The following is a 26,355-nucleotide window of genomic DNA, read 5'->3' as shown; positions in this document are numbered from 1 at the left end:
TGGAGTGGGATCATCACTTGGATAAGGGAGGTATAAAAGGACTGCCTTATAATGAGGGCTCTGTTGAGGTTATATAACATAATGTGGAGTGGGTCCAGTCAACATGGTTTTCTGAGTTTTCCTCAGCAGCACGAGGAGCAAAAGAAGCAGGGGGTGGAAGTCATTCAAAGCTGAAGTTCAACAGGGCAAGATCAACCATAGAATAATGGAATGAAGGACCAAAAAGGACAGTGACTGGTTTACTGTAGAGTCAAGAAAGGGAGGGGAGAATGTAGGCAATACAGGGAAGAGGGAAAAACTGAAGGGCAAAGGAATTGGAGGCTGCAGTAATGATCAAAAACAGGGTTAGGGATTATAAGGAACAAAGTGTCATGATAACAGATTGATGCCTCCTTCCTTTTCAAACCATTTTCAATCCATTATCAAATATTGATGAATTTTTCCATGATGTTTATTGGATTGGCTTTCCTTTCTCCTTGAATTAATATGGCATTCTTTGAAATATATCTCATTGACCTCCTCAGGTTGGGATTATAGGGTATCCAGATCTCCCCCCAGAGCCAAGGTTAAATCAACGTCCATCAAAGTGAGAGTGAGAAATGAGGAAGAGTGTGGGTGAAGTCTATGGTGTTAAGAAACAAAATAACAGACAAATCAGCAGCTGGTTCTTTATTTAGAAAGAAGCGGGAAGGGGAAACGGTAGATCAGAAAAGACCAAGGATTGGGGAACTGGACACAATGGCCAGTGGAGCTTTGGGGCAGGCTGTTAGGTGAGAAGCAGCATGTTTGAGGATCAGGATCATACTGGAACTTTTTCCCCCCCTTTTCCCTGCCCTCTCACAGCCAAACCTGAAGTTTTCCAGATTCTCCCAGGGAAATACTCTAAACGGCCTTCTGAAAGCTTTCTCATCCAATTCTGGGGTTCCTGAAGCCATTCATTTGACATAGTCTTGATTTCCAGAGTTGGGTAACTTTCTGGTCCCAAGTATATGGCATCTGGGAGCAAATGGACCCTGGAATCAGTTCCATGTTCTCTAGCAACAGGATACTCCTTGAGACAACAGCCACAGTCAAAAGTCATTCTCCTCCATGTTACTTTAGGGGCCTGCTAAAGTCCCTTAGTATCCATGGATGGGCAATTCCTTCCTGGAAGTCTTTCCTCCTGGGGAGGGAAGTAGAAAGTATTCCTTCAGAACCCCTTTCATTCCTACTACATCCAACTCCTGACTTTTGGCTCCCATCTCCATGGAGTAGGCAGCAAGTTGCCAGGATCTTTCTTAAATGCTTTCCATCACCTTAGGCTTGGCAACTAGAACAGCGGTAGTCAGCTTCTTGAGCAGCCCGGTAGCTGCAACCTGCACAGGCCACATGGAACCACGCATCACAGCCATCACACTGGACCCAGGCCACTGTCTCTTCTTGCGGTGGCTGGCAGCTGAGGGCTGCACAGGGCTCCCCTCCCCCAGTTGGAGGGGGAGCTGCATTCTGAGATGACATGTACTTCCGGGGACGGCCACGTCGTTTTCTGAAAGGGGATTTGGTGGAAAGACACAAAAAACCCTTAAAAAAGGTAAGGTAGAAATGTGCTCCTATTCCAAGGGATGAGTTTAGGGTCCAACCTGATATGGTGTGGCACACAACAGGAAGTACCCGAAGGACTTTCCCCCATTTCTGAGTAGGGCAGTGTGGTACAGTAGAAAAAATGTTGGACCTGGTAGTCAAGAGGCCTGCGTTCATATTCTGACAGTAATATTTACTTGCTGCATGATCAAGGGCAAATCAAAGGCTACCCAGTCCAAATTCTCTCATCCTTCATAGAAGGAAAACAATGCCCACAGAGGCTGCAACTTGGCAAGAGTGATGCAGGTAGCAAGTGGCAGCAGCTGGATTCCAACTCAGGTCCTCTGAGTCCAAATTCAGTGCTCGTGCTACTGTACCACACTGCCTCTCTATGGAAAAGGCCAGCAATATGTATACGTGTGTATGGTTAAATGCTATCTACCATTTAACCTGAGGCTGTTTCCTCATCTGTAAAATGTGGAGAATATTTATTACCTGAGTGAGTTATGAGGTAGAAGCTCTGTAAATTTTAAAGTACTATATACTTTTCTTTCTTTCCCATGTCCACCATTCCTCTCTTCCTCCCTGCTTTTGTTCTTATCACCCCTCCAGTTTTTTTCTCATAGTCCCTGCCAACCTCCTGTTTCTTCTTCTGTCTCTGTCTCCTAAGACAGAAGATATTGGACAATCTGTAGTGTTGAATGGTGAATATGGCTTATCTGGGCTGGAGATTTTCCAGAGCCTTCTCTCCCCTTCCTCTCTTGGGAGCACTCCCTCTGTCTTCCTGAGCCAGAAAAAACTCCTCACAGCTCAATGTTACCTCTGAGGTTAGGCCGGTCCCCCCACTTACCCACTGGGAGTGACTGGAATCTTCATTCCTCGAGGCTTCTTTCTGGTTTCGGCCTGAACTCTGGGAGGGCTCTCCTCAGTTCCCCCCTCATCCTCTAGCTCAGCCAGCACCTTGTGTGCTGACTTCCGACGGTTCCGAGGGGCTGGAGGTGGAGTGGGAAGGGTGGCCCCTGCCTCCCTAAAGGTCACTGGAAAGGTCAGGCCCTGACCTTCACCCCCAACCCTGGAGAATGTAAGGGGCTGAGGCTGGAGTTTGCTGAGGCTGCCAATGGAGCTGAGGATCAGGGTGGCCTTAGGAGCAGGGGAGAGAGTGCTGAGAGGACGCTGTGGGGCCCCCAGAGGGGGCAGCATGGGCCAAAAACCACCTTCACCTCCTGATTCTCCCTCAGCTCTGGGGACAGTGATAGCAGCAAAGTCTTGGGGTCGGACTCTGACACGCTGGAACATGAAGTAGAACTCAGGAGGGCTGGCTCCCACAGGCCCCTTAGGGCCAAAGGTTAGGAAATCACCGTCACTCAGTTCCAGTTGGTGACCCCTGGGGAGCCTGACATTGTTGACCAAGGTACCTGTAAGTAGGAGAGTGGAACAGAGAGAGAGGGAAAGAGAGGGAGAGAGATAGAAGGAAAAACAGATGAAGAGAAGAAAGGCAGAGAAAGGAAGGCAAGACAAAGATAACAGTCAAAAAGTCATGTAGGATAGCCAATTTCCTAAGGTGAATCATCCTCTCCTCCCATTTCAGCTTCACTCAGATCATAACCTCAAGCATTTTGACAACAGGGACTGTTTTGTAAACTGTTAAAACTAAAAGGGGCTTTAATCATTCTTTTAGTGCAGGGAAAGGGACCAGCCCAGAGTTCCATAACACACAAAGTAAGAAACAAGCTGGAATTTGAATCAGGACCTTGATTCTATAAATGATGAGTTCACAGGCATAACTAGGCATTCTCTCTAGTTTCCTATCCTGCCTGGCTCCAGGTAAACTGAAGGGATTGGCTCCCCCAATCATCTCAGCTCACTGCTCCTGGGGGTTTCCTAACAAAGTTAGCACAGAATGGAAAGAGTTAGTAATTCTTCCCCTGTCCTTTTAAAATCATATTCTGTAAAGACTCAGTCTTCACTGACAATAAGAAACCAATGGGGCTAGTTAGACACCCAGACCTGTTCCAAACAGGGACAATCTTAGTTTTGGGATTCCCCCCTCCCACCAATAGGGACCTTAGGGCTTCCCTGAGGCTTCTGAGACACAGAAGAAACCTCCTATTTCTTTTGGGTCAAACATTAAAAAATCTTCTGGATCAAAAGGAACCTTTCCTGAAATCTATTGACAGCTAGATGACTCAGTGGATAGGTTGGGAGTTAGAAAGATCTAAATTAAAATCTGGTCTCTTAAACTGTGTGACCCTGGGCAGATCACTTAATCTGTTTGCCTAAATCCACTGTAGAAGGAAATGGCTATTGCAAGGGCCAAGAAAACCCCTGGATAAAAGTCCAGAGGGCATGAAACGTCAGACAGCTAAACGGTTGAACAACATGGTCAGGCCAAAGTAACAAAGAAAAATACTAAAGCCTTGGGAACCTGGACTAATAGTGAGCAGCAGAGGGAGTGTACCTTGGAGATGTGATCTTAAAAAGTCCCTATATTTATTTAATTTCATTGCCAACTCCTGGAAAACCTGTGCCAGAGCTTCCCTGCCTTTTCTCTTCTCTTCTAGAACTGAACCCCACTCACCCCCTTTTTTCTTGCTCCGCAATAAAATTGTTATCTTGTGTACAGTTCCCTTGGGACCTGTTTTATACTTTCCAAGGTGAGCAAGCTTGCTGATCTGCTAAAACACAGGCAGTGTGTATGGAGTGTGAAAGAGTGAGCTCTAGTAACCTTTTGACGATTACTAACTATGTGACCTTGGGCAAAGCATAGTTAGTACCCAGTTTCTTTATTTGTATCCCCTTACCTAGTAAGCAGTCCCTGTAACAAAGATTATAATATTTACCCTACACTTCACAGGATTGCTGGTAGGAAAATGACCAATAAACCTTAAAGTGCTATAGAAACATGAATTGTCACTTAATCTGAATCTCAGAAAACTATAAAATGGGGAAACCTCACACAATTGTTTTAAAGATCAAGTGACATGGGATAAATGCAACAATTCTGTAATAAAATATAAATATGGAACTAATCTCATAACTCAACCATGGAATTAATCTGCTCTGAAAGGCTTTCATCCATATACACACATATCACATATAGCACATCACCCTAACAGACAGCAGGTACCTTTTGGAGACAACTTAAGTCTTTTGATCTTTGCTGTCTAATCTAGAGGAGGAATCTGAGTGGCAATGACAATTGGGTCCTAGGGTACTTCTCAAATCATACCATACCTATTTATACCTATCTGCCTAAAAAGAGAGCCAGCCACGTCCAGGCTCACCGTAGCTACTGCAGTCCTCCAGGCTGACTCTCCAGTCGTCACCTTGGCTTTCAGCATGCAGCTTGGCATGGACCGGGGAGATGAGGACAGGCTCACACTGGGGCCGAAGGGCCACATCACACAGGTCAGCTCTGAGGCCCAAGTGGTAGGTACAGCCAGCCCCAGTGGGAGGGTGAAAAGTATAGAGATCTCCACCCTTCCCAACCCCCATGCGAAGCAGCTGGAAGCAGGGCAACATGGGGGGAGGGGCTTTCCCCTATGGACTCCCTTCTAAAGTCAGGGAATACATAGCTCTTTCTACCCTTGGGTAATTAAAAATGGAGAGATGTTCAGATGCAAACTTGGAGTACAATTCTTGTGCAATTCGGTTCAGTACAACGAAAATTTGGAAGGTATTCAGCTCGCAAACCGAGGGGGACAACTTGGCCTTGAAAGAAAAAAATTAAGGTGTCATCCCCGGTGCAATGCAAAACTAGGGAAGATGTATCAGGCTAAATTAAGGACCGGCTCGTAACCCGTGAAACTAACTAACACCCGGAGTATTGGATACTATTGTATACTCAGTTGGTACAATGTAACAGTAGGGATCGTAATGAGGCCGGTTTCCACCACTGTTTAATAATAACTTAGTTATTCGGTGCAATTGGGGGCGAGGGGGCCCTTTCTTTCAAAAGGACTTTTCCAGAGGTCCTCCCCCCGCAACTTTCCTGGCTCAACACCTCACTCTTGTCAGGGGGCTTAAGAACCTTTCAAGGTGATAAGACTGCAACCCCGGAAATGCGGGCTGAGGATCCCTATTTCTGGAGTAAAGCGAAGCAAGATCCCTTACCTCCCTCCCCTCTGGAGTGCAATGCAAACCTGGGGTCCTACTGCTTCCGAAGCAATGCAAACGCGGGTCCCCCCAGCCCGGGCAGCCTAATTTCGGATCAATCAGTGCCGGACAATCTCAGCGTGCCGTGCCCCTCCCTCAGGCAATACAAACCTCGACCGAGGAGGCTAGGACCCCAGTCCCCCCTCCACAGGACCCCCACCCCACCCTGTCCCCCGCGCGCACGCTCGGGCTGAAGTTTGACAGGGCTAGCAAAAGCAGAGGGCTCAGGCAGAAGCCGGGCCCGGAGCGGAGCTGGGCGGAGCCTCCGAGGACAGGCGAGCGTCCAACACCTTCGCAAACTCCCCGGGCCCGAATTCCGCGCGCCTCAGATACCCCGCCCCCTCCCGATGCCATTTCCCCATTGGACAGTCCTCATTCCATCGCCCAGACCCCATTGGGCGGTAGTCAGGAAAGGCACAAAAAGGACCCGGCGCGACCGCTTTCTTCGCTTCCCGATTGGCCATTGAATTTTCCCGGGTTTCAGGGAAAGGAGGAGGAGCTCGGTGGGGAGGAGGGATCTGTAAGGGCGCGGGGATAGGCCGAGTCCCTGGATTGGTTCACCATATGGACGCCACGGCGCTTGCGTGTCTCGATTCGTCCTCCCTCCCTCCCCATTCCGAATGAAGTACGCGGGTCCCGGAGCCCGCCGGCTGGCCCGCTCTGCGCAAGCGCGGTCAGTCTGTGGAGGGCGGGGTACTTTGTGGCGGAGGTGGGGCAACAAGGGGAGGGTGGGGTCTCGCGCTGGGTAAGGGGGCACGAGAGTGAGTCAGTTGAGGGCGGGAAGGGGTGGAGGGGGGCAAGGGAACGTGGGCACTAGGGAGCTGAGGGGGACAGGGGCAGGGCAAAGGAAGTGCTGGAGGTCTGGGGCCGTGGGGCGAGGGGGCACCGAGAGACGAGGAACGGGGCGAGGAGGGACACGAAGGGCCCGGGGAAGAGGGAGCAGGAGCTAGGGGAGGCTTGGGGGAAGCGGGGGCGCTGAGGGGCGGCCAGAGAGCTGCAATTGTGACGGGACCCGGGCCGAGCAAATTAGAGGGAGGGAGGGGGGAGCGTAGGACGGGGAACAAAGTGGGTGAGAGAGGGGGCGGGGCACGGGGGTGCAGGAGAGGCGGGGAGGAGGGCGGCTGGAGTGGATGGTAAGCGCCATAGAGAGAGAAAGTGAGAGCATCAGGGTGGGATGAAAGACAAACTAACAGGGGCTAGAGATGAGCAGAAGGCCCCACATGGGCAAAGGACTGTTAGACTTCCTGCTCACCCAGGAAGATGGTTCCGAAAATTGCTTTGCTGTTAATGGTAACTCGAGATCTCTGCATCTTACAGACTTCGTCTGGTGCCAAGCAGTATGCTGACTCTTTGATGGGGAGTGGGAAATCAGTGTTGGGAATAATGGTGGGGGGGAGGGGATTAACCCCCGGGGCCACCCTGAGCAAACCATCCAGTGGAGCTGCTTCCCTAGCCCTTTAATTCCGTACGTGCTCACTCACCTTCAGATCACAGAATAAGAAAAGTAGAGCCCAAAGGGGAGAGAAAGGCGCTACCCAAGTCCTATGAATGCCATGTAGACCTTCAGGGGTCTGGAGGCCTTAATCCTAGATCCTGCTTCCCTTAGAAAATTATTTTTTATCGTGGGTTTTGTGTTATGGAGTCTCTTATCAAAGCTAGGTGGGAGCCAGCCACTGATTATTTCATAGATGTTCCAGTTTGTCACTTTCAAAAATGAGGGTGATAGGGATGGGGAGGGGAAGGAAAGAAATGATAACTGGATAGATGTTAAATTACCTAAGGAATTGGCAAGGTTATCATAGGATCTTTCCCAGGGATTGGTTGGAACCTTGGAAAATGAATTGGAGCTTGAGGTGTTTCTCTTGCTCCACAGGAAAAAATGGATGGCTGGAGAAAGAACCTGGAACCCCCATCCACTTTTGGGATGTTCCAGTCTTCAGGTAAAAGGGATAGGGATGGATTATGGAATTGGAGATTGCATACCCTATTTCTATACCTTCAATATTGACCTTTCTGTCCTCTGCTTACTCAGGTCTCACTGGGCTCATGCCTCCATCTCATTTCCAAACACGGCCCCTTCCAAGCATGTCCAGGACCACTTCTGTCCAGTCCCCACCCTTACCCATAGTCCTGCCTTCACCCCATCACGGCTATGATAACAATGATCGTAGATGGGAGCATCATAGACTACAAATTTTGAGAGAACAAGATGGGGCAGGTGATAGTGAGGATCCCAAAAGAAGGACCAGGTAGGGATCTAGTTATTCTAGCTTCTGCCTGTAATTGTTCTTCACTTCTGTGTTAATTATTTTTAAAAGTTTAATTGATGGATTTTTCTTTTATTTTCCATTAATTTCCATATATACCCTTCTCTCCTATCTTACCCCACAAGCCTTCCCTTGTAAGAAAGATAGAAAACAAACAGTTCTGATTTTTTAAAATTCTGTGTACCTTCTGCTTTTGTGTATGAAATTTGAACTGTATTATTTGATCTTTTGTATTTTTTCTTGTCTCACGTGTATATCCTGACTCTTCTAAATTTAATGTCTTAATAAAATTATTGATTTTAGAGTGGAGTTACAGGCAGGTCTATCTTAGATCCTGTCCGCTACTGTTTTTGCTCCTGAATTACCAAAGGACTTTGTTATAAGGCAGCCATGGATTCTGAAATAACATTGTGATGATATTAGAGCTGTTTCTCAAGGACTGGGATCATGTCTTTTATTTTTATTGCCTCCTCTCAGAAGGTTTAGGAGAATTTATACCGTAAATGCTCAATAAATTATTAACCAGCCCCTATTCTTGTCACATTAGAACAAGAGGATCCATTGCCTTCTCTGCCCCTACCTCAGGTTGGAGTTCAGGCTCCTCATTCTCTCAAACCAGAGCACAGAAGACTGAGTATCCCTTCCTTTTCCACCTCAAGCCGAACTCTTAGATTCATAATGTCTTCATCTACTTGTGAATCAGATATCCTAGCACTCATTGTACCATTCATGAGGTACACTTAATTGATGCAACTATGCAATAGATGCAACTGTTATCTTTTTACGTATGTGAATGCCTTCCCTCAACTAGGATAAGGCCCGTTAAGTACACTTAAAGGTATAGATTATGGTACATACCTTTTTGTATCCCCAGCATCTAGCTTAGTATCCTACACATAAAAAGTGCTAAGTAAATGTTTAAGGAGTAGATCACAGAATCCTTACTGTTTCCAGGTTTTGCATCCTCTTGTGTGTCTGACTGACTTCCAGTTTCCCCCGAGGCACCCTTTTCACTTCCTTATCCTTACATATCAGATCAGAGAAGTCCTCATAACTACCTAGATGGAAACAGAGCGGCCCTCTTGTCCATCCCTTTCTTGTGTAAGACCAAAGAGGCCATATCTCACCTATAACTTTCCCCAAAGGTCCCTGGACTATGTAGGGCCACAAGGCTTGAATTCCCGAACTGAAATGATCTCTCAACAACTGGAAGAGATTCGGAGACTTGAGATTGAGAGCCAGGCTTTGCGGTTGGCTTCAGTCCATCAGAAGGCTCATCTGGCAAGCCAGGGTGAGGAGCTGGAAGTCTTAGGACAGGCAAAACAGGCAATGCGGGTTGAGGTGGAGGAGCTTCGTGCTGCTTTGGCTGGGGCAGAGCTCATTCGGAAGAAATTGGAAGAAGGAAACAGACAAGAGCTTGAAGAGACTCAGAGGGTGCACAAGGAACAGGTGAATGAGAATAAGAAAATACTAGGTGTTAGTTGGGATTTGTCTCAGTTCCACATGGTAGGGAATTAATCTGAGATAATCACTTTAGCAAAGATCCTTTGATATTCAATTAGAATAGTAATCTGCTTGGCCAGGAAGATGTTGAGAATTGAGAGTAAAGCAGAACCTGAAGGAAGCAGGCTGGGGCTGTTAGGATAGGGTTCTCTCCATTCATCCTCCTTGTTCTCTTTCCCCACTTCTCAGAATTCAGATATCCTGCTTCTCTCCCAAAACTTTCATTTACTTCTTAGTACTCAAATATTCTACCTATTTTCCTTTTGGAACTCATGTTAAAATGGACCCCAAACACTATCTGCCTAGAATATTGCTGTAGTCTCCTAACATGTCTTCTTCCATCACTATTCCCTCCCTCTCCATTCCAATGTATCCTTCACATTGTCGCCCTCCTAATATTCTTTGTCAGATGTATATTTGATTGAGTCACTCTTCTATTCAAAATCCTTCAGTAGTTCCCTATTGCCTAAATAAAGTTAAAACTCCTTAGTCTGGCTTTCAAGACTGTCCAGAATCTGGGCCTGCCTAAACCCTCTGGTCTTATTTCATATTACCCCCTTCCATACACTGTATATGCTTCAGCTACATTGGATTGTCCTTCATACATATCCTGTTCTTTCCTACTTCCATACCTTTATTCAAATTGTACTCAGTGCCTACCTGAAGTGCCTCCTTGCTTACTGAATTCCTACCCATTCTTTAAAAACTAGATTACATGCCTCTTGCTCAAACAAATAAACAAAACACCTCAAACTCACAACTTTCCTCATTCTCCTCACACATAGCACTGTCATTCCTCCCTTGGACTATAAACTTGATGAGATCAGGGACAATTTCTTAGTCTAAATTTTATATCTGCTCCAATGCCTAGCACAGTGCTCTAAATACAGTAGCCATTTAATACATGTTTGTCAGGTATTATATTAATTAAAATAAGAGAGTGGGGAAGATGGAAATAGAGGCCCAGGAAGGGAAGGGAGATAGGAAGCGAAGAGAAGTAGGCCACTAGGAAGGAGTTTGAGTGAGGAAGTGGGAACTTTTAGAGGAAAGATGAGAAGCTCCTTCCAATTCAGCCCCTGCTCTGTCATTGTTTTCTTCTTGAGATCTCTCAAATGACCGCAGCTCACCAGGAAGCTCTTGCTACCCTGGCCAACAAGGCCCATGAGTTGGAGGAGAAACTCAAGACCATGGAATCTAAGAGGGAAAAAGAGACCAAGGAGTTGGCCGTTGTACAGAGGGAGGCTAAGATGTTAAGGGAGGAACTAAGGTGAGGAGGAATATAGGGTCAATAAAAGTAGTCAGCAGCTATGTAGGAAGAGCATGTTTCTGGGGTCTTTCACTGATAGCCTTTACTTTCTCACTCCTACTCACCAATCTTAGTAAGGCGCATTCAGATCTCAAGGCCCAGGTGGCCCTTGTTGAGCAGCTTAGGAGGTACGTAGGGGATCAAGTCCCACCAGAAAGCAAGAACCAGACATGGGAGCAGGAGAGGAAGCAGCTGCTGGAGACGGTGCAGGTGAGAGATAAGCTCAGTGGTTTTATCCTTGGGGGGTGGAAATGGGGATGTGGGTTGGGAGATTGGAGGTGGATACAGAGATTCTTTTGGAGCTGATGAATATGCATAGCTTCTGGGGGGAAATAGTCCTTAGTTTAGAAGGGGATTTTACCCTGTGGTACACAGAGACCTGAGGGGAGGGAGAAGTAGGCACATTTTAGGGACAAGTACAAAGATGTTACTGTAGATAAGAATTTCCTTTCCCTGGCCAGCATTTGCAGGAGGATCGGGATGCCCTGTGTACCACTTTGGAATTGCTACAGGTTCGAGTGCAGAGCCTCCAGGACATCCTTGCCCTACAGGAAGAGGAGCTGGGTCGGAAGGTATGCTTGGCTCTCTTCATAGCATTCAAGTATTCTCTCTGCAAGAGTCCCATCTGGGACTTCCCTACCAGCCCAGTTCCTCTTGGACTCTTTCTCTCCTCACTCTTGCCCCTATGTTCCCTCTTACTTTGTAGATTTTCACTCTTATCTTGACCTTTTTGTTGCTTAAGATAAGTAGGAGCAGTAAAAGGTTTACCTTATTCCCATTTAAGCTGTGACCTCATGTTTTCTTCTTTACCTTGAAGGTCCAGCCCACAGACCCCCTGGAGTCTGAGGCAGCCAGGAAGGCTCAGGCCCTGCTGAGCCGTTGGAGGGAAAAAGTGTTTGCCTTGATGGTGCAGCTGAAAGCCCAAGAGTTGGAACATACTCAACATACCCAAAAGCTGAAAGGAAAGGTAACTTCTCTTTCCAACACACTCCCTCTCTCTCTCTTTCTCTCTCTCTCTCATACTTCATAGGTATATAGACTTTTGACTGGGGAGATGTGAAATGTTTCAAGGGGGAAGGAATGAGGTGAAACAAGGAAGATAATATATTTTACACTGGAGGCAGAGCCAAGATGGAGGAGTAGAAACTTCTCCAAATAGACCTAGAAAATATACTAGAGGTCCTAGATCCATACTGGAACACTAAGAGACAAGTAGGCACTGGCAGCCTACTACCCACTTCTGGGTTGTAGAGGGGATCTACACCCTGGGGTGGTGTTCCCAAGTTGGGAGGCCCTGGATGAAAAGGAAGAAGTTTAGAAGAAAGTAGTAAAGCTATGTCTTAGACCCTAGGAGCAGAGCTGTTTCTCACTTCTAAGAGCTGTTTCTCACTTCTAGCATCCAGCCTAGCCTGCAGAGGAATAACCAGGGTAGGAATTGCAAACTTAAGGGGAGTCAACAATTCTGTCATGCTAAACCAATAGAACTTTTTAGCTGATAGGATTCGAGTCCAGCGGCTGTCTACTGTAGTTTAGACACAGTCTCAGGTCAAGAACTTGCAGAGCACAGACAAAGGGGCAACAGTTAGGCTTTGCCCTGGATTAGACCCCATTGGGATCACTGAAAGCTTGCAGGTTCCCAGTCTGTCCCTGAATAACGCAGTACTCAGCACTCCAAGAAAGCCGCAGCAGGACCAGCCTCTGCCTGCCCCCTAGATGTGCCCCCACAGAACCCAGCCCCAGCACCATGTCTGAAGTTAGAAAGCAGGTTGGAAGAATCTATTATGGTGGCAGGGGATGTCAAGACCCAAACACAGAAAAAGATAATGATTCAAAAAAAAAAATATTAAGTAAAGCCTCAGAGCAAAACACAAACTCATTTGGAATTCCTGGAAGAGATGAAACAAGAGGTTGTTTTTTTTTTAAGTTAAAAACGTTTTTATAAGTAAAATGAGAATGCTTGAGGAAAAAATTGGAAAAGAAAGAAAAGTTATGAATGAAAGAATTGGGAAAAAACCCCAAAATTGGTAGCTTGGCACAAAAGTTACAAAACTTTGTCCAAACAGACTGCCTGAAAATTAGCATAGACCAATGATTCCTTGAGACACCAAGAAATATTAAAGTCAAAAGACTGAAAAAAAATGAGAAGGCATCTTATAACAACAATTGGCCTAGAAAACATCAAGGAGAAAAAATTTGAAAATCATTGAACTCTGAATGCCATGACCAAAAAAAAAAAGAGCCTAGATATACTTGAAGAAATCTTAAAACTGCTCAGTTCTCTTAGAACCAGAGAACAAAGTGGAAATACAAAAATATCTACAAGCCCCAATATGAAAACTCTCGGAAATATCATAGCCAAAATCCAGAGTTTCCATGGCAAAGAAAAAATACTGCAAGTACCAGAAGGAAAGAATTCAGATTCCAGAGAGTCATAATCAGGATCATACATGATTTAGAGCCAGCACTGTAAAAGAATGGAAAACTTGGAATATACTATTCCAAAAGGCACAGGATATGGGCTTGTAGCCTAGAATAACGTACCCAGCAAATCTTAGTGTAATACTATAGGGAAAAAAATGAATATTTAATGCAATAGCAGATTTCCAACCATTCTTGGTGAAACGACCAGAATTGTGTAAAAACTTTGAAGTTCAAACACTAGATTTAAGAGAAATAAAAAAAAAAATTAAAAATGAATTAGCAATCGTAAAAGACTAAATAAGGATAAACTAACATTCAGATATGAGGAGATGATACATATGTCCCTTCGGAAACCTATTATGAGGAGTCATAGGACAGTAATTAGCCTGTGAGTGGCTCTGCTATGTCTTGATAACCTTAAAAGAGTAAAGGAAAGAGGGAAAGAGGAATGGAGGGGTTTTTGAAGGGTTGGGGGATAATGGGAAGAAATAAGAAAAGTTAGGAAAAATTAGCTCACATTGGGTGTGGTAAGTAGAGTTATCTGCAAATGAAGAGGGATTGGGGGAGCAGTTACTGCTTCAGTCTCTCATCTGGGTTTATAAATACATTTTATTCAACACAGAAATAGGGATAGAGGAAGAGGGAGGGGGAATTAAAAAGAAAGTAGAATAAGGAGGGATTGATTTTAAGCAAAACAAACTAACAGTGTTTAAAAATGCAGCTCTTTTTGAGATGGCAAAGAATGAGAATCTGAAGGGATATGCATAAATTGTGCAATGGATAAGCAAACCATGGTATATACATGTAATGGAAATAATTAAGAGAAGATAGTTTCAGTGAAGTTTCACTTTCTGTGAAAGTTTGTGTGAACTGATGCAGAGTGAAGTAAACAGAACTAGGAGAAATGGAAAAGAAAAATGAAAGTAATGTGGTAAAGGCAAACAATTTTGAAAGAATTAGGAATTCTTAGCATAATAACTGACCATGATTCCAGAGATGATGAAATGTACTACCCAACTCCTGATAGAGAAGTGAAAAACTCAGTGCAGAATGAAGACAATTTTTTTTTTGGATATAGCCACTGTGGGAATTTGTTTTGATTGACTATACATTTTTGTAATGGGTTTTGTTTTTCTTTAGTTCTCAGATGGTGGGGTAGGAGGAGGAGAAAGCAGATTTTTGCTGATTGAACAAATAAAAACTAAATATATTTATTAAAAGATGTTACAGGGCTTTGGGTTATACCTTGACTTTTGAAGTCTCTTAAGGAAGAACTTTGTTATAGTAGACTCAGAGTCAGAAGACCACTACTAAAGGTGTTTGTTGTCAGTGGAATTTGCTTTGGGTTAAGAATTACTCTAGATCAGTGTTTCTCAAATTTTTTTGGTCTCAGGACCAAGATGAAAAATTTTTGAGTACTCCAAGGAGCCTTTGTTTATTTGGGTAACGTCTAGCACCAAGAGTTAATCTAGATCAGTGATTCTCAAATTTTTTTGGTCTCAGGACCAAAATTAAACATTGTTGAGGATTCCAAAAGAGCTTTTGTTTAGTTGGGTAATATCTAGCATTATTTAACTTATTAGAAATTAAAGCATCTTAGTATTATTTTAAAAGTAGTTTTTTAAGCACCCTTGAAAGAGTTTTGAGGACTCACCGAAGACCACACTTTGAGAACTGCTAGATTAGATGTCATTGTTATCAACAATTCATGGTTATGTTGCACTTTAAGGTCTGCAAAGTACATTCCAAAGATGACCTCTGAGGTTCATTTTAACTTTTCAGTTCTGTTCAGTTCACATCAGTTCTAACTGAGGTTCAGAGCTACCTTTTGAACATAACGGGAGTATGTGGGAGCCAGCTTGAACTGGTTGGTAAGAGCCTATTGTTAAATTTTTAATGTGAGCACTTTACACATCAGGGCTTAATTTTTTGTTTTGTTGATGGTCGTGACTTAAGAATGTGATGGAGAAAATGTTAATAATGTAGGTTAAATTTAAAAGTGTGTCATACCAAAAAAATGTGTGTACACATACACATATGTATATTGGCTTATTTTTTGTGCTTTGAACAGGACACATCTCCTACCTCTTTGTTCTTTCACTTGCTGTTTCACATATGTGAAATATGTTCCCTTTTCACTTCTCACCTATGTCTTTAGGCTTTCTTCAAGACTCATTTCAAATCCCACTTTCTTTTTTTCCCTTGTTTTTATTTAGTATTTTATTTCTCCCCCAGTTACATGTAAAAACAATTTTTAACATTCATTTTTAAAACTTCCAAATTCTCTTCCTTCCTACTTCCCGTGCCCCTCCCATTGAGAAGACAACCAATTTGATATAGGTTATACAAGTGTAGTCATGCAAAACATTTTGATAATAGTCATGTTGTGAAAGAAAACATAGACCCCTCCCCCCGAAAAAAAACCACAAAAAGAAAGCACAAAAAAATCATGCTTAAAGTTGTATTTAGACACTATCTCTGGGGATGGGACAGCATTTTTCATTATAAGTCCTTCAGAGTTGTCTTAGACCATTGTATTGCTGAGAATAGCTAACTCATCCACCTCTGATCATCTTACAATATTGCTGTTACTTTGTACTCAGTACGTTTCACTTTTCATCATCTCATGCAAGTCTGTCTAGGCTTTTCTGAGGGTGTCCTGTTCATCATTTTTCATAGCACAATAGTACTTCATCACAATCACATACCACAACTTATTTGGCTATTCCCTAGTTAATGGACATCCCCTCAATTTCTAATTTTTGCCCCCAGAAAAGAACTGTCACAAATATTTTTGTGCATATAAATCCTTTTCCTTTTTGTTTTTTTTAATCTCTTTTGGGATACAGACCTAGGTATCAAAGGGTATGAATGGTTTTGTAGCCCTTTGAGCATAGTTGCAAGTTTTGCTCTACAGAATGGTTGAATCAGTTCACAACTCCACCAACAGTACATTAATGCCCTATTTTTCCCACATCCCCTCCACCATTTGTCATTTTCCTTTTCTGTCCTATTAGCCACTCTGATAGGTAGTACCTCCAAATTGTTTTAATATGCATTTCTTCAGTCAATAGTGAGCATTTTTTCATATGGCTATAGATAACTTTGATTACTTCATCTGGAAACTTCTTATCTTTTGATCATTTATCAACTGGGGGAATGGCTCTTATTTTTATAAATTTGACTCAGTTCTCTATGTTTCAGAAATGAGGCCTTTGTCAGAGAAATTTGCTTCACATTTTTTTTTCATAGTTACTATTGCTGACTGTATTTCCTTCCATCCTACTCCCAGCCCTCTTGTTTATTCTGTTCTCCTTCTCCTTTTACTCTGTCCCTCCTCAAAAGTGTTTTGCTTCTGCCTACCCCCTCCCCTAATCTACCCTCCCTTCTGTCAATTCCCTCCCTGCTCCTTCTCTGATCCCATTCCCCCTCCTACTTTCCAGCAGAGTAAGATAGATTTCTGTACCCAATTGAGTATGTATGTAGTACATGCATTTTTGATGAGAATAACGTTCACTCACTCCCTCTCACCTCCTTCCTCTTCCCCTCCATTGTAAAAGCTTTTTTGCCTCTTTTGTGTGAGATAATTTACCCCACTCTATCCCTCCCTTTCCCTTTCTCCCAATACATTTCTCTCTGACCCTTTACTTTTATTTTTTTAGATATCATTTCTTCATATTCAACTCACAGCCTGTGCCCTCTGTCTATATGTACTCCCTTAATGTGCCCTGATAATGACAAAGTTCTTATGAGTTACAAGTATCATCATCCCACGTGGAAATGTAAACAGTTTAACCTTATTAAGTCCCTTATGATTTCCCTTTCCTGTTTACCTTTTTGTGCTTCTCTTTAGTCTTGTATTTGAAAGTCAGATTTTCTGTTCCACTCTGGTCTTTCCTTGAAAGTCCTCTGTTTCATTCCATGTACATTTTTTTTCCCCTGAAAGATTATACTCAATTTTGCTGGGTAGGTGATTCTTGGTTTTAATCCTAGCTCCTCTGATCTCTGGAATATCATATTCCAAGCCATCTGATCCTTTATTGCAGGGCTTCTTAAACTTTTTCCACTTGTGATACCTTTTTACCTGAAAAATTTTTATGCAACCCTGTACATATAGGTATATAAAATAGGTGTATGGATCAAATGTTTACTGATAATAAATCATAAGGAAATTTATTTTTAAAACAATTCTTTGGTATAGATATAATTTTACCATTTATTAAAGGTGAAAGCAAATTTGCATACTAATGAGATGGATGTGCTTGTTTATTTTTACGTAAAGAATTAAATCTTGTTGGAATATTTGATACTGCAGAACATAGAGCATCTTCAGTGTTTTTCAGAGTGGATCGATATTTTGATTTTTATAATTATCAGTGCTGAGAATACCACTTTGCATAAATACATAGTACAAAATGACTTTAGTATGTTTAGGGCCATTTCAGAAATTGTTGGAAACTATCCTAATCCCAAGCTAAAATTCATTTAATGATTTTTTTAGGAAACAAGTTTTAAACCTGTGTCACTTGGTAACTTCGTAAATTATTCTTGAACTTTGATGGCAGATGACTTGTGTGTTTGATTTTAATTGATTATGGTTTATGAACCCAACTTAGTTTTTTGGAATCAAAACTTGAAGGGAAGTATTTCTGAAACTGTCTCCAGGTACTTCGGATGATCAGTTATAATTCTTACAACTAAATCTTTGGGATGGTTATTTTCGATTATAAAATCATCTGTAGCTGTAAATATTTCTAAATTTCCACACTATTTTTCCATATGTTCACTTTTAAAGTAAAACTTTCAATTTTATCTTTTAACATAAATATGATACAATTTTTTCCTTGAAGCAGCCTGTTTAAGTCAAATTGAGTTTTTTGAAAATATCTGACAAATAGTACAATTTTGAAAGCCATAAGTCATTATAAAAAAAAATGAAGAAAATTGAGTTTCTACTCAGTCAAAAATATAACCACTTTACCTTTCATTTTCGGTAGTCTGCTTAAACTTTGCCCTCTTCAGAGGGCATGTGCATATTTCCGTATATATGAAATCTTCCCCTCTTGTGTGCTGTATCAAAGGGTGACGAAACAATAATTACTCTTGTATCCTTCCTTCATAAACATATCTACAGAAAGTAACAACTGTGCCATGTTGTTTCGTCTAACTGAATTGAAAACTTTAGATTGCCCTTATGCTTGGTAATAAGCTCCTGGAATTGGTCATTGCTAATTTCAGAATTTCTTTTGGAAACTTATCATTTGATAAAGGAATTTTACAAATTGTATCCCCATACTTTTTTCCATGAACTATTTCTGACATATAGCAGGTAGCATGAGATCTTCTCCTTGGCTTAGGGCTTTTTAAAAAAGTTTCTGCAATTAAATAAGAAGTTTTGTAAGATACTAATAAATACATTTTGTAGACAGTAACAAATTTTTCAAAACATTGTTTTTCTCTATTTGAAGATTTTAAAAGTCATTCAAAATATTCCTTTGATTTATTGTAGTATGCCGCGTGCTTGGTATTAAGATGTTGTCTTAGTTTGGCTGGTTTCATGCTCTCTGCAGCCAAAACTTCCTTACAAATTAAGCAAAGAGATTTTTCCACACCATCATCATTATTAGAAGTAATTCCTTGTTGCAAAAATGATTTGACGTACTTCCTGTTTCTTGTCAATTTACGTGTACTACAGCCTGGTGGTGAAGACTCTGCCACGTTGTCATCAGTATTTTTACCTCTTCTGTCTAAATTTAGCCACTTACCCGTAACCAAAAAATATTTTTGCCCTAAAATATAAATATTGCTAATCCCTTCTCAAATACTAGCTTTAGTTTATGAAATTACATTTATCTGTGCTTAATTTAAAAAATTGATGTTCACACACATACAGTGGTGATGGAGAAATATTATTAAAGGGCTTTTGTCTTGCTGCAATTAAACACTCATGTTTCTGTAAAAGGAGAACAGCAATTTTAAAAAGCAAACATTCTAACAATACAAACCGAAGATACACAAATTTAATACTTACTTGCTGAGGAATGATGGTAGGAAAATATTAAAAGTCTTTATTTTTCATAATTAAACTATTAGGTTCTATAAGAGCAGAAAACTTTTTATGTACAGTAAAAACACTGCAATTTATAACATACAGTAGCCTTGATCTGAGCCAGGGTGTTTCTGGCAGTATTCATTCGTGTTATATGGTGTGATGATATGTGCAGTGCAAAGTGTGCATGTTGTGTATTCAGAACCAAGGCTGTAGTGAAGTTGTGTGATACAACACAGGCAAACGCTGCTAGAAACACCTCACATTCATTATGCATTTGATTTTTTCATTAATTTTTGGTTGTTGAGTGTTCAGAATACCTTTTACTGTTGCCAAATTTTTCACGACCTTCACATTCAGTTATGCAACTCCATATGGGGTCATGACCCACAGTTCAAGAAGTGCTGCTCTAATGTATAAGCCGCTCAATTTTTGTGTTATCTCGACTGTGGCTCCATGATACTTGAATTGTTTCTTTCTGGCTGATTGCAATATTTTCTCCTTGACCTGAGAACTCTGGAATTTGGCCGTAATATTCCTGGGAGTTTTCATTTGGGGATTTCTTTAAGAAAGTGATCAGTGGATTTTTAAAAATTTCTATTTTACCCTCTGGTTCTAGAATATCAAGGCAGTTTTCTCTGATAATTTCTTGGCTCTTTTTTTTTGATTGTGGTTTTCAGGTAGTCCAGTAATTTTTAAATTATCTCTCCAGGATCTGTTTTCCAGATCAGTTGTTTTCCCAATAACATATTTTACATTGTCTTCTGTTTTTTTCATTCTTCGATTTGTTTTATTGTTTCTTAATTTCTCAGAAAGTCATTGGCTTCCATTTGCTTAATTCTAATTTTTAAGGAATTATTTTCTTGAGTGAGCTTATGAACCTCCTTTTCCATCTGGCCTATTCTACTTTTTAAAGCATTCTTCTCCGCATTGGCTTTTTGGATCTCTTTTGCCATCGGGACAGTATTTTATAAAGTGTTATTTTCTTTGGTATTTTTTTGCATCTTCTTTACCAAGCTGTTGAATGATTTCTCATGATTTTCTTGTATCACTTTCATTTCTCTTCCCAATTTTTCCTCTACCTCTTTTACTTGATTTTCAAAATCCCTTTTGAGCTCTTCCATGGCCTGAGATCAAGTCATACTTTCGTGGAGGTTTTGGATGCAGAAAGCTTTGATTTTATTATTTTCTTCTGATTGTGTGTTTTGATTTTCCTTGTCACTATAGTAACTTTCTATGGTCTGAACTTTTGTCTGTTTCTGCTCATATTCCTAGCCTATTACTTGACTTTTAACTATTTGTTAAAGTAGGTCTCTGCTTCCAGGGTGGAGGATGCACTGTCTCAAGACTGAGGGGTTTTGTGCAGCTGTTTTCAGAGATACTTTTAGGAACCTATAAATTTTCAGTTCTTCCAAGATGGTATGATCAAAGGAGAGGTGCATTTACTACTCTGCTGGTCTATGCCCTAGTCTGTGAGTGACCACAAGCTCTCTTTTCTCCCCTGGAACTTTGAGGAGGGTCCTTGTTCCACTGTGGCTCAAAGCTCTTGTGTGCTAGTGCTCCTTCTCACCCTGGGACTACCAAGGAGCACTTTGATCTTTATTGAAATATGGGCAAAGCCTCAGTGATAGCAAAGAGACTGCCTGTTATCTTCTGACAAGTTGTTTGACCCCTTTACTTTTTGTGGACTGAGAGCTCCAGAAGCAGCTGTTGATTCAGTGACTTCCAAGTCTTGTTCCTGGTTTGCTTGGGCCAGGGCTGTGCTGAACTATGCTTCTCTCTCACGCTGGTGTGAAAGACCTTTTTTGCTGATCTTCTAAGTTGTCTTGGGCTGGAAAATTGTTTCACTCCATCTTTTTGTGGGTTCTGCTGCTCTTGAATTTTTTTAGTCATTATTTAATGGTATTTGGAGAGCTTGGGGGGAGATCTCAGGTGAGTCCCTGCCTTACTCTGCTGTCTTGGCTCTGCCTCCTCCAAATCTTTCGGCAGAAGGCCTACCCCCCATCTCCCATTCACTGCATCCCCAGAGTGTGTGTGTGTGTGTGTGTGTGTGTGTGTGTGTGTGTGTGTGTGTGTGTGTTCATTCTTTGTTGCTGAAGAAGACCACGCCATCAGAGAAATGATGATATGACTTGCTCTTAACTTTGTTTTGAGTGAGGGAGGGCTGTGCAGGTCACCAGCCTCACTTCTCCTCCAGAGCCATCTGAATCCAGTGACCAGATATTCATCAGGATGACTGGAAATGACCCAGGATGAGGCAATTGGGGTTAAGTGACTTGTCCAAGGTCACACAGCTAGTGAGTGTCAAGTGTCTGAGGTGAGATTTGAACTCAGGTCCTCCTGACTTCTGCACTGGTGCTCTATCCACTGCACCACTTAGCTGCCCCATTCTCTGTCTCCCCCCAGTACTTAGTACAGTGCTTGACATTTGTTAAATGCTTATTATTAATTGGAAGGACGAATCCTTGAAAGAGAACGTATACTGTACAAGGGCTGGAATGACATCTCAATTTTGTAATTTTTCCAAGGCCTAGCACAGGGTTCTACACACAGTAGCTAGGCACTGAATTATTTATGGAAATAGACTTTTCACATAATGTAGTGTCCCAAATATAGGTTGTATTCCTGAACTGGGAAATAACACTACTCTTGTTAGCTATATTCAGATTTTGTACAAAACTAACTCTTGAGAGAGTTGGGGTGGGGGTTAGGGAGGGGAGTGTGGTCTATATTTGGACCACTAGGATGTATTTTCTTTTGTTTTTAAATTAATTTGTTTTTTAGTTTTCAACATTTCCATAAGCTTTTGAGTTTTAAATTTTCTCTGTTTGCCTCCTCTCCTCCCTCTCCAAGATGACATGCAATCTGATATAGGCTATACATAGACATTCATATTAAACCTATTTTCTCATTAGTCATGTTGTAAAGAAGAATCAAAACCAATGGGAGGAACCATGAGAAAGAAGAAACAAAACAAAAGAGCAAATAGTATCCTTTGGTTTGCATTCAGATCCAATAGGTCTTTTTCTGGATGTGGACAGCATTTTCCGTCGTGAGTCTTTTGGAGTTGTCTTAGGTCCTTGCATTGCTGAAAAGAAGTAAGTCTGTCAGAGACAGTCATCACACACTGTGACTGTGTACACTGTTCTTCTGGTTCTGCTCGTGTCACTCAACATCACTTCATATAAGTCTTTCCAGATTTTCCAGAAGGTAACCCTAAATTAGTCCCCACTTCTGTCAAGAACCTCAAGCATTCTGCTGCCAAGGAACCGAGGCTAACCTGTTCCTTTGTCTCCAATTGTCATTTTCCTTAAGAATCCAGAAACTTGACACTCAATTTCTTCTCTCTCCCAGGTGGCAGAACTTGAAGGGGAAGTAGCCTCCTGTGGCCAGGAGTCAGCCATCTTGCATCAATCCCTGCAGGACAAAGCTGCTGAAGTGGAGGTAGAAAGAGTTAACAGCAAGGTGGGTACATGGGGAAAGAGGAGGAGGCATGAGCTGAGGCAGCGTGGCCTCTGGCCAGAGCCTTTCTCTCATAGCCATGCTTTGCAGGTGCTTCAAGGGGAGCTGACCCGGGCTCAGGATGCCAGGCTGCGGCAGCAGCAACAAACAAAGATGGCTGAGGAGCACATGAAGCTTGTGGCTAGTGCTGTGAGCAGGTATTCTAGAAGAGGAGGGGGTAGGCAGGTGTTCATTTTTCTTGTCTTCTCTGCCAAGGGGTCTTGGGTGAGAAAGGACCAGAAGGCAAGGGGATTTTGGAAGGGAGAAAAGAGGATTGTTCTTGGGGTAGTTGATGTTCTCTTATCTCTTCAGTTCCCAAAACTGGCTGCAGGATCAGGTAGCTAAGGTGGAGGAGGCTGTGGCTCAGCTTCCTAGCCTCAACAACCGACTTGGCTATGCTTCCCGACAGGTCCGTACTATTCAAGGTAGGAAGTCCATTCTATTCAGGGGCTCTATGTCCTGTTTAATTATTTCCCTCCCTCCACACTCATTTATCTTCTGTAATCTACCTTCCATGTATCCCCTCACAGATCTAGCCTATGATCTCTTCTTTCCATTTTTCCTATCTTTTTCCTTTGTTTTTTCAGTAACCCAGCTCTATTCTCTCTTCCCCCATTTTTTAAGGCCTTGTGGCTCGGAAAATAGCGCTTTCGCAGCTGCATCTGGAACAGAGGTAAGATTAGAAGGCAGAGAACCATTAGTCCTGGGAGGTGAACCTAGGGGAGAAGAGTGGGGCCTCAAGGGCTAGATGCTTGTGAACCTGAAGACTAGAGGCGAAAGGTCTGTTTTTAGCTTCTCTCTACTTGACCTAGTTCCTCTGTCCACTTTCTACAGCCGCCCACCCCCACTGCCTGAAGAAATAGGACTTGAGTTGCAGCAGCTAAGAGAAGAAAAGAACCGCTTAGATGAAGAACTACAGCTGAGTGCCCGTCTCATCCAACAGGAAGTGAGGCGGGCCCGGGAACAAGGTAGCACAAGACTCTTGAATGGTTGGGTTCCCTCTGAAGGTATAGAGAACTATAAATGGGAGAGCAAGATACTTAATATCCTGCAGAAAGAGAATTGGGGCTAGTGATGGTGGGTAAGAGCCAAGGATCTACATTCTGATACAGCAGTATGACAGTATTGATTATCTGATACTCAGGGGAGGCAGAGCGAATTCGGCTAAGTGAGGAGGCCCGACAGTTGGAGCAGGAGCTGCAAAAAACCCAGGAATCTTTGGCTGAGGTTGGGATTCAGCTGAAGGCAGCTCGACTGAGTCAGAAGGAGAGTACAGAAGAGGCTGCTTGCCTTCGGCGAGAGCTAAACCAGCAGCAAGAGACCTATGGGAGAGGTATAGGGGAAAATGAAGAATTCTGAAAGGAGTGGAGGTGGGGAATTCATTCTGCAGTGCCATACATAACTCATGGATCCTGATCCTGAGGCAAGCAGTTCAAAGGGGTAGGGACAAAGGTAAATGGGACTCAAATCTCCCCTTCCCTCCCTAGACTTACAGGAGAAGGTGGCTGAAGTGGAGTCAAGGCTTCGAGATCAGCTTTCAGAGTTGGAGAAAAGACTGAATGAAGCCCGGAGGGAACATGCTAAAGCTGGTGAGCTTTAGGAATGGAAAGGGAAAATAGTATTATGTATAGATAGTATTATAGGGAGTCTTCTTGTTCCTCTGAGATTACAGATTTATAGATGAATAGAATTTTAGAAGTAGAAGGAACTATAAAGATCATGGAATCTAGCATCTCTCGTTTTATGAATGAAGCCTAGATAAGTAAAGTGATTTGCCCAAAGTTACATAACTGTTAGCTGGAAATCAGCAGTTAGATCTCTGGTTTCCCAATTCCTTGTCCAGGAACTACCTTGGCCATAATACCTTTGGATTGGTCCTTACACATCTTCCTTCCATCTCGCCAGTGGTTTCTCTGCGCCAGGCCCAACGCCAAGCAGCCCGAGACAAGGAGCGTAGCCAGGAGCTGGGACGTCTGCAAGAGGAGGCCCAGAGGGAAGAAGGATTCCGGTTGAGGCAGAAGCTTCAAGAGCTGGAACGAGACAAAAACCTTATGTTGGTATGGATTTACCCTTGACCATGAGCTATAATTTTTCTCTTTATAGTCAGAGCACAGAAAAAATTAGAACTCTATTCTAGGAAGAACTGGGGGTGGAGAAACATTTATTCTAACTCTCTTTGTCCTAGGCCACCCTAAAGCAAGAGGGTCTCCTTTCCCGATACAAACAACAACGGCTGTTTGCAGTTCTTTCTTCCCCATCACTGGAACCTGGCTCTGGAACCTCTCAAACTCTAAGTGCCCCCAAGCAACTTTTGAAAGGTAGAATTCAAAGGGAGTTTGGAACCTTATTATTCCCCTAGGGATCCACAATGTCTCTTAACATTTCTCTAGATTTTCCTCTTCTTTAGTATCCACACCTATCTCTCCCCTCCCCCTTATTTCACACCAAATGTAAGAGCTTTCTCTTATGTAACTCCCTTTTATGGATTCCTTCTCAGGATCCTGTCTCTCTGCATTGCTGGATGATCTGCAGGAAATGAGTGAGGTTATCACTCGAGAAGAGGAGGGAGACAATGGGAGGTGCTCAATTGTGGGATCCTCCTCTTACCAGTTATAAACTGTAAAGGGAAACAGAACAGGTGGAGAAGATAGCAAGTATGACCACCTGCTGGCTCTAATCCCTGAGCTACATCTGCCTTACTGTCTGTGAATATTCTTTCACTAAATAAAGGAGGTTTTAGTAGGATCTGTGAGTTTGGAAATATTGTCTCTAAGGATATAAGGATGTCTTCCCAGCAGTTCTCTTTGTCTCTATGTACCTCCTTCCCCCTTTCCTATGAAATGTAAGATTTTCCCTTTGTAGCTCACTCCCAAGAGTAAGAACCTTTTTCATATCCTCCATTCCCTAGTTGGATCTGGATGATATTTTGAGAAGCCACAATTTTTTATCAAAGATTTTTTTCAATTAAAATCAACATTCTATCCCTCCCTACTTTGAAGAAAACACCAAAATCCTAGTAACAAGTATGTCAAGCAAAACAAATTCTTACATTGTCTATATGTAAACCTGTGTGTGCCTCAGTGTGTGCTCTCAGCCCTTCGCCTGTCAGGAGCCAGGAGTCCTCTGGAACCATAATTGAGCCCTGCCTTGCCCAGAGCTCTTAAGCCCTTCAGAGTTGCTGGTCTTTACAATATTGTTATCGTATAAATTATTGTCCTAGTTCAGTTCCCTTGACTGCATCCGTTCAGACAAGTGATAAGTGACAATTAAAAAATAATAATTTGGAAAAGAAAAGCTTTCACCACTGGAAGAAGCAATCGACTGTGAAACCCTGAAAGAGTTCTAAGGAAGGACCAACTTAGAAATGGGAACGAGGCCCAGAGAGAAGGCTGTCGGAGGGCAGAAGAGGGGGGAGAGCCACAAAGAGGGCTGAGGGAGGGGAAGGAGGAGCACTGAGGGACAGGAGCAAAGAAGATGACTGTCCATAACAAAAGGGAATTAGGGTTTCCTGCTATTTTCTTCCTTGTTTTGAGTCATTCCCAATGTGCTGTAGGTTCTTCCTTGTGTTGTTTCATGCAGGGTGAAGTTTACAC

General features: G+C 42.7%; 2 protein-coding genes across 11 annotated transcripts; one reads left to right on the top strand and one right to left on the bottom strand.

The window, feature by feature from the left end:
• Nucleotides 1-1,073: 1,073 nt before the first annotated feature.
• Nucleotides 1,074-6,337, bottom strand: TCF19 (transcription factor 19). Of its 3 annotated transcripts, none has more exons than XM_072637517.1 (5): nt 5,703-6,337; nt 4,845-5,271; nt 2,411-2,975; nt 1,296-1,525; nt 1,074-1,162 (listed from the first exon to the last, which is right to left on the bottom strand). In XM_072637517.1, exons 2-4 carry the CDS (start codon nt 5,080-5,082, stop codon nt 1,297-1,299), a joined length of 1,032 nt encoding a protein of 343 aa, XP_072493618.1. In that variant the 5' UTR covers nt 5,083-5,271; nt 5,703-6,337; the 3' UTR covers nt 1,074-1,162; nt 1,296. The 3 variants fall into 3 exon arrangements, with proteins under 3 accessions (XP_072493618.1, XP_072493617.1, XP_072493619.1); XM_072637518.1 differs by lacking the exon at nt 1,074-1,162 and adding an exon at nt 2,056-2,225 and having other exon boundaries at nt 1,454-1,525; XM_072637516.1 differs by lacking the exon at nt 1,074-1,162 and having other exon boundaries at nt 1,202-1,525.
• CCHCR1 (coiled-coil alpha-helical rod protein 1) lies at nt 6,274-25,507 on the top strand. 8 transcript variants are annotated; one of them, XM_072637481.1, is made up of 18 exons: nt 6,274-6,424; nt 7,589-7,655; nt 7,748-7,964; nt 9,128-9,431; nt 10,589-10,752; nt 10,866-11,001; nt 11,253-11,363; nt 11,609-11,758; nt 22,616-22,726; nt 22,814-22,920; nt 23,075-23,187; nt 23,387-23,435; nt 23,597-23,730; nt 23,907-24,095; nt 24,250-24,351; nt 24,668-24,819; nt 24,948-25,080; nt 25,260-25,507. In XM_072637481.1, the coding sequence occupies exons 2-18, from the start codon at nt 7,595-7,597 to the stop codon at nt 25,376-25,378; spliced, it is 2,352 nt and encodes a 783-aa protein (XP_072493582.1). In that variant the 5' UTR covers nt 6,274-6,424; nt 7,589-7,594; the 3' UTR covers nt 25,379-25,507. The 8 variants fall into 8 exon arrangements, 7 of the variants coding, with proteins under 7 accessions (XP_072493582.1, XP_072493580.1, XP_072493579.1 ...); XM_072637479.1 differs by having other exon boundaries at nt 6,283-6,388; XM_072637478.1 differs by having other exon boundaries at nt 6,411-6,460.
• Nucleotides 25,508-26,355: the final 848 nt, after the last annotated feature.

Source organism: Notamacropus eugenii, chromosome 2, assembly GCF_028372415.1.
Source record: "Notamacropus eugenii isolate mMacEug1 chromosome 2, mMacEug1.pri_v2, whole genome shotgun sequence".
Taxonomy (NCBI): domain Eukaryota; kingdom Metazoa; phylum Chordata; class Mammalia; order Diprotodontia; family Macropodidae; genus Notamacropus; species Notamacropus eugenii.
Note: the sequence above shows the minus strand (reverse complement) of the source record. Positions and strands in the feature narration are given on the sequence as shown.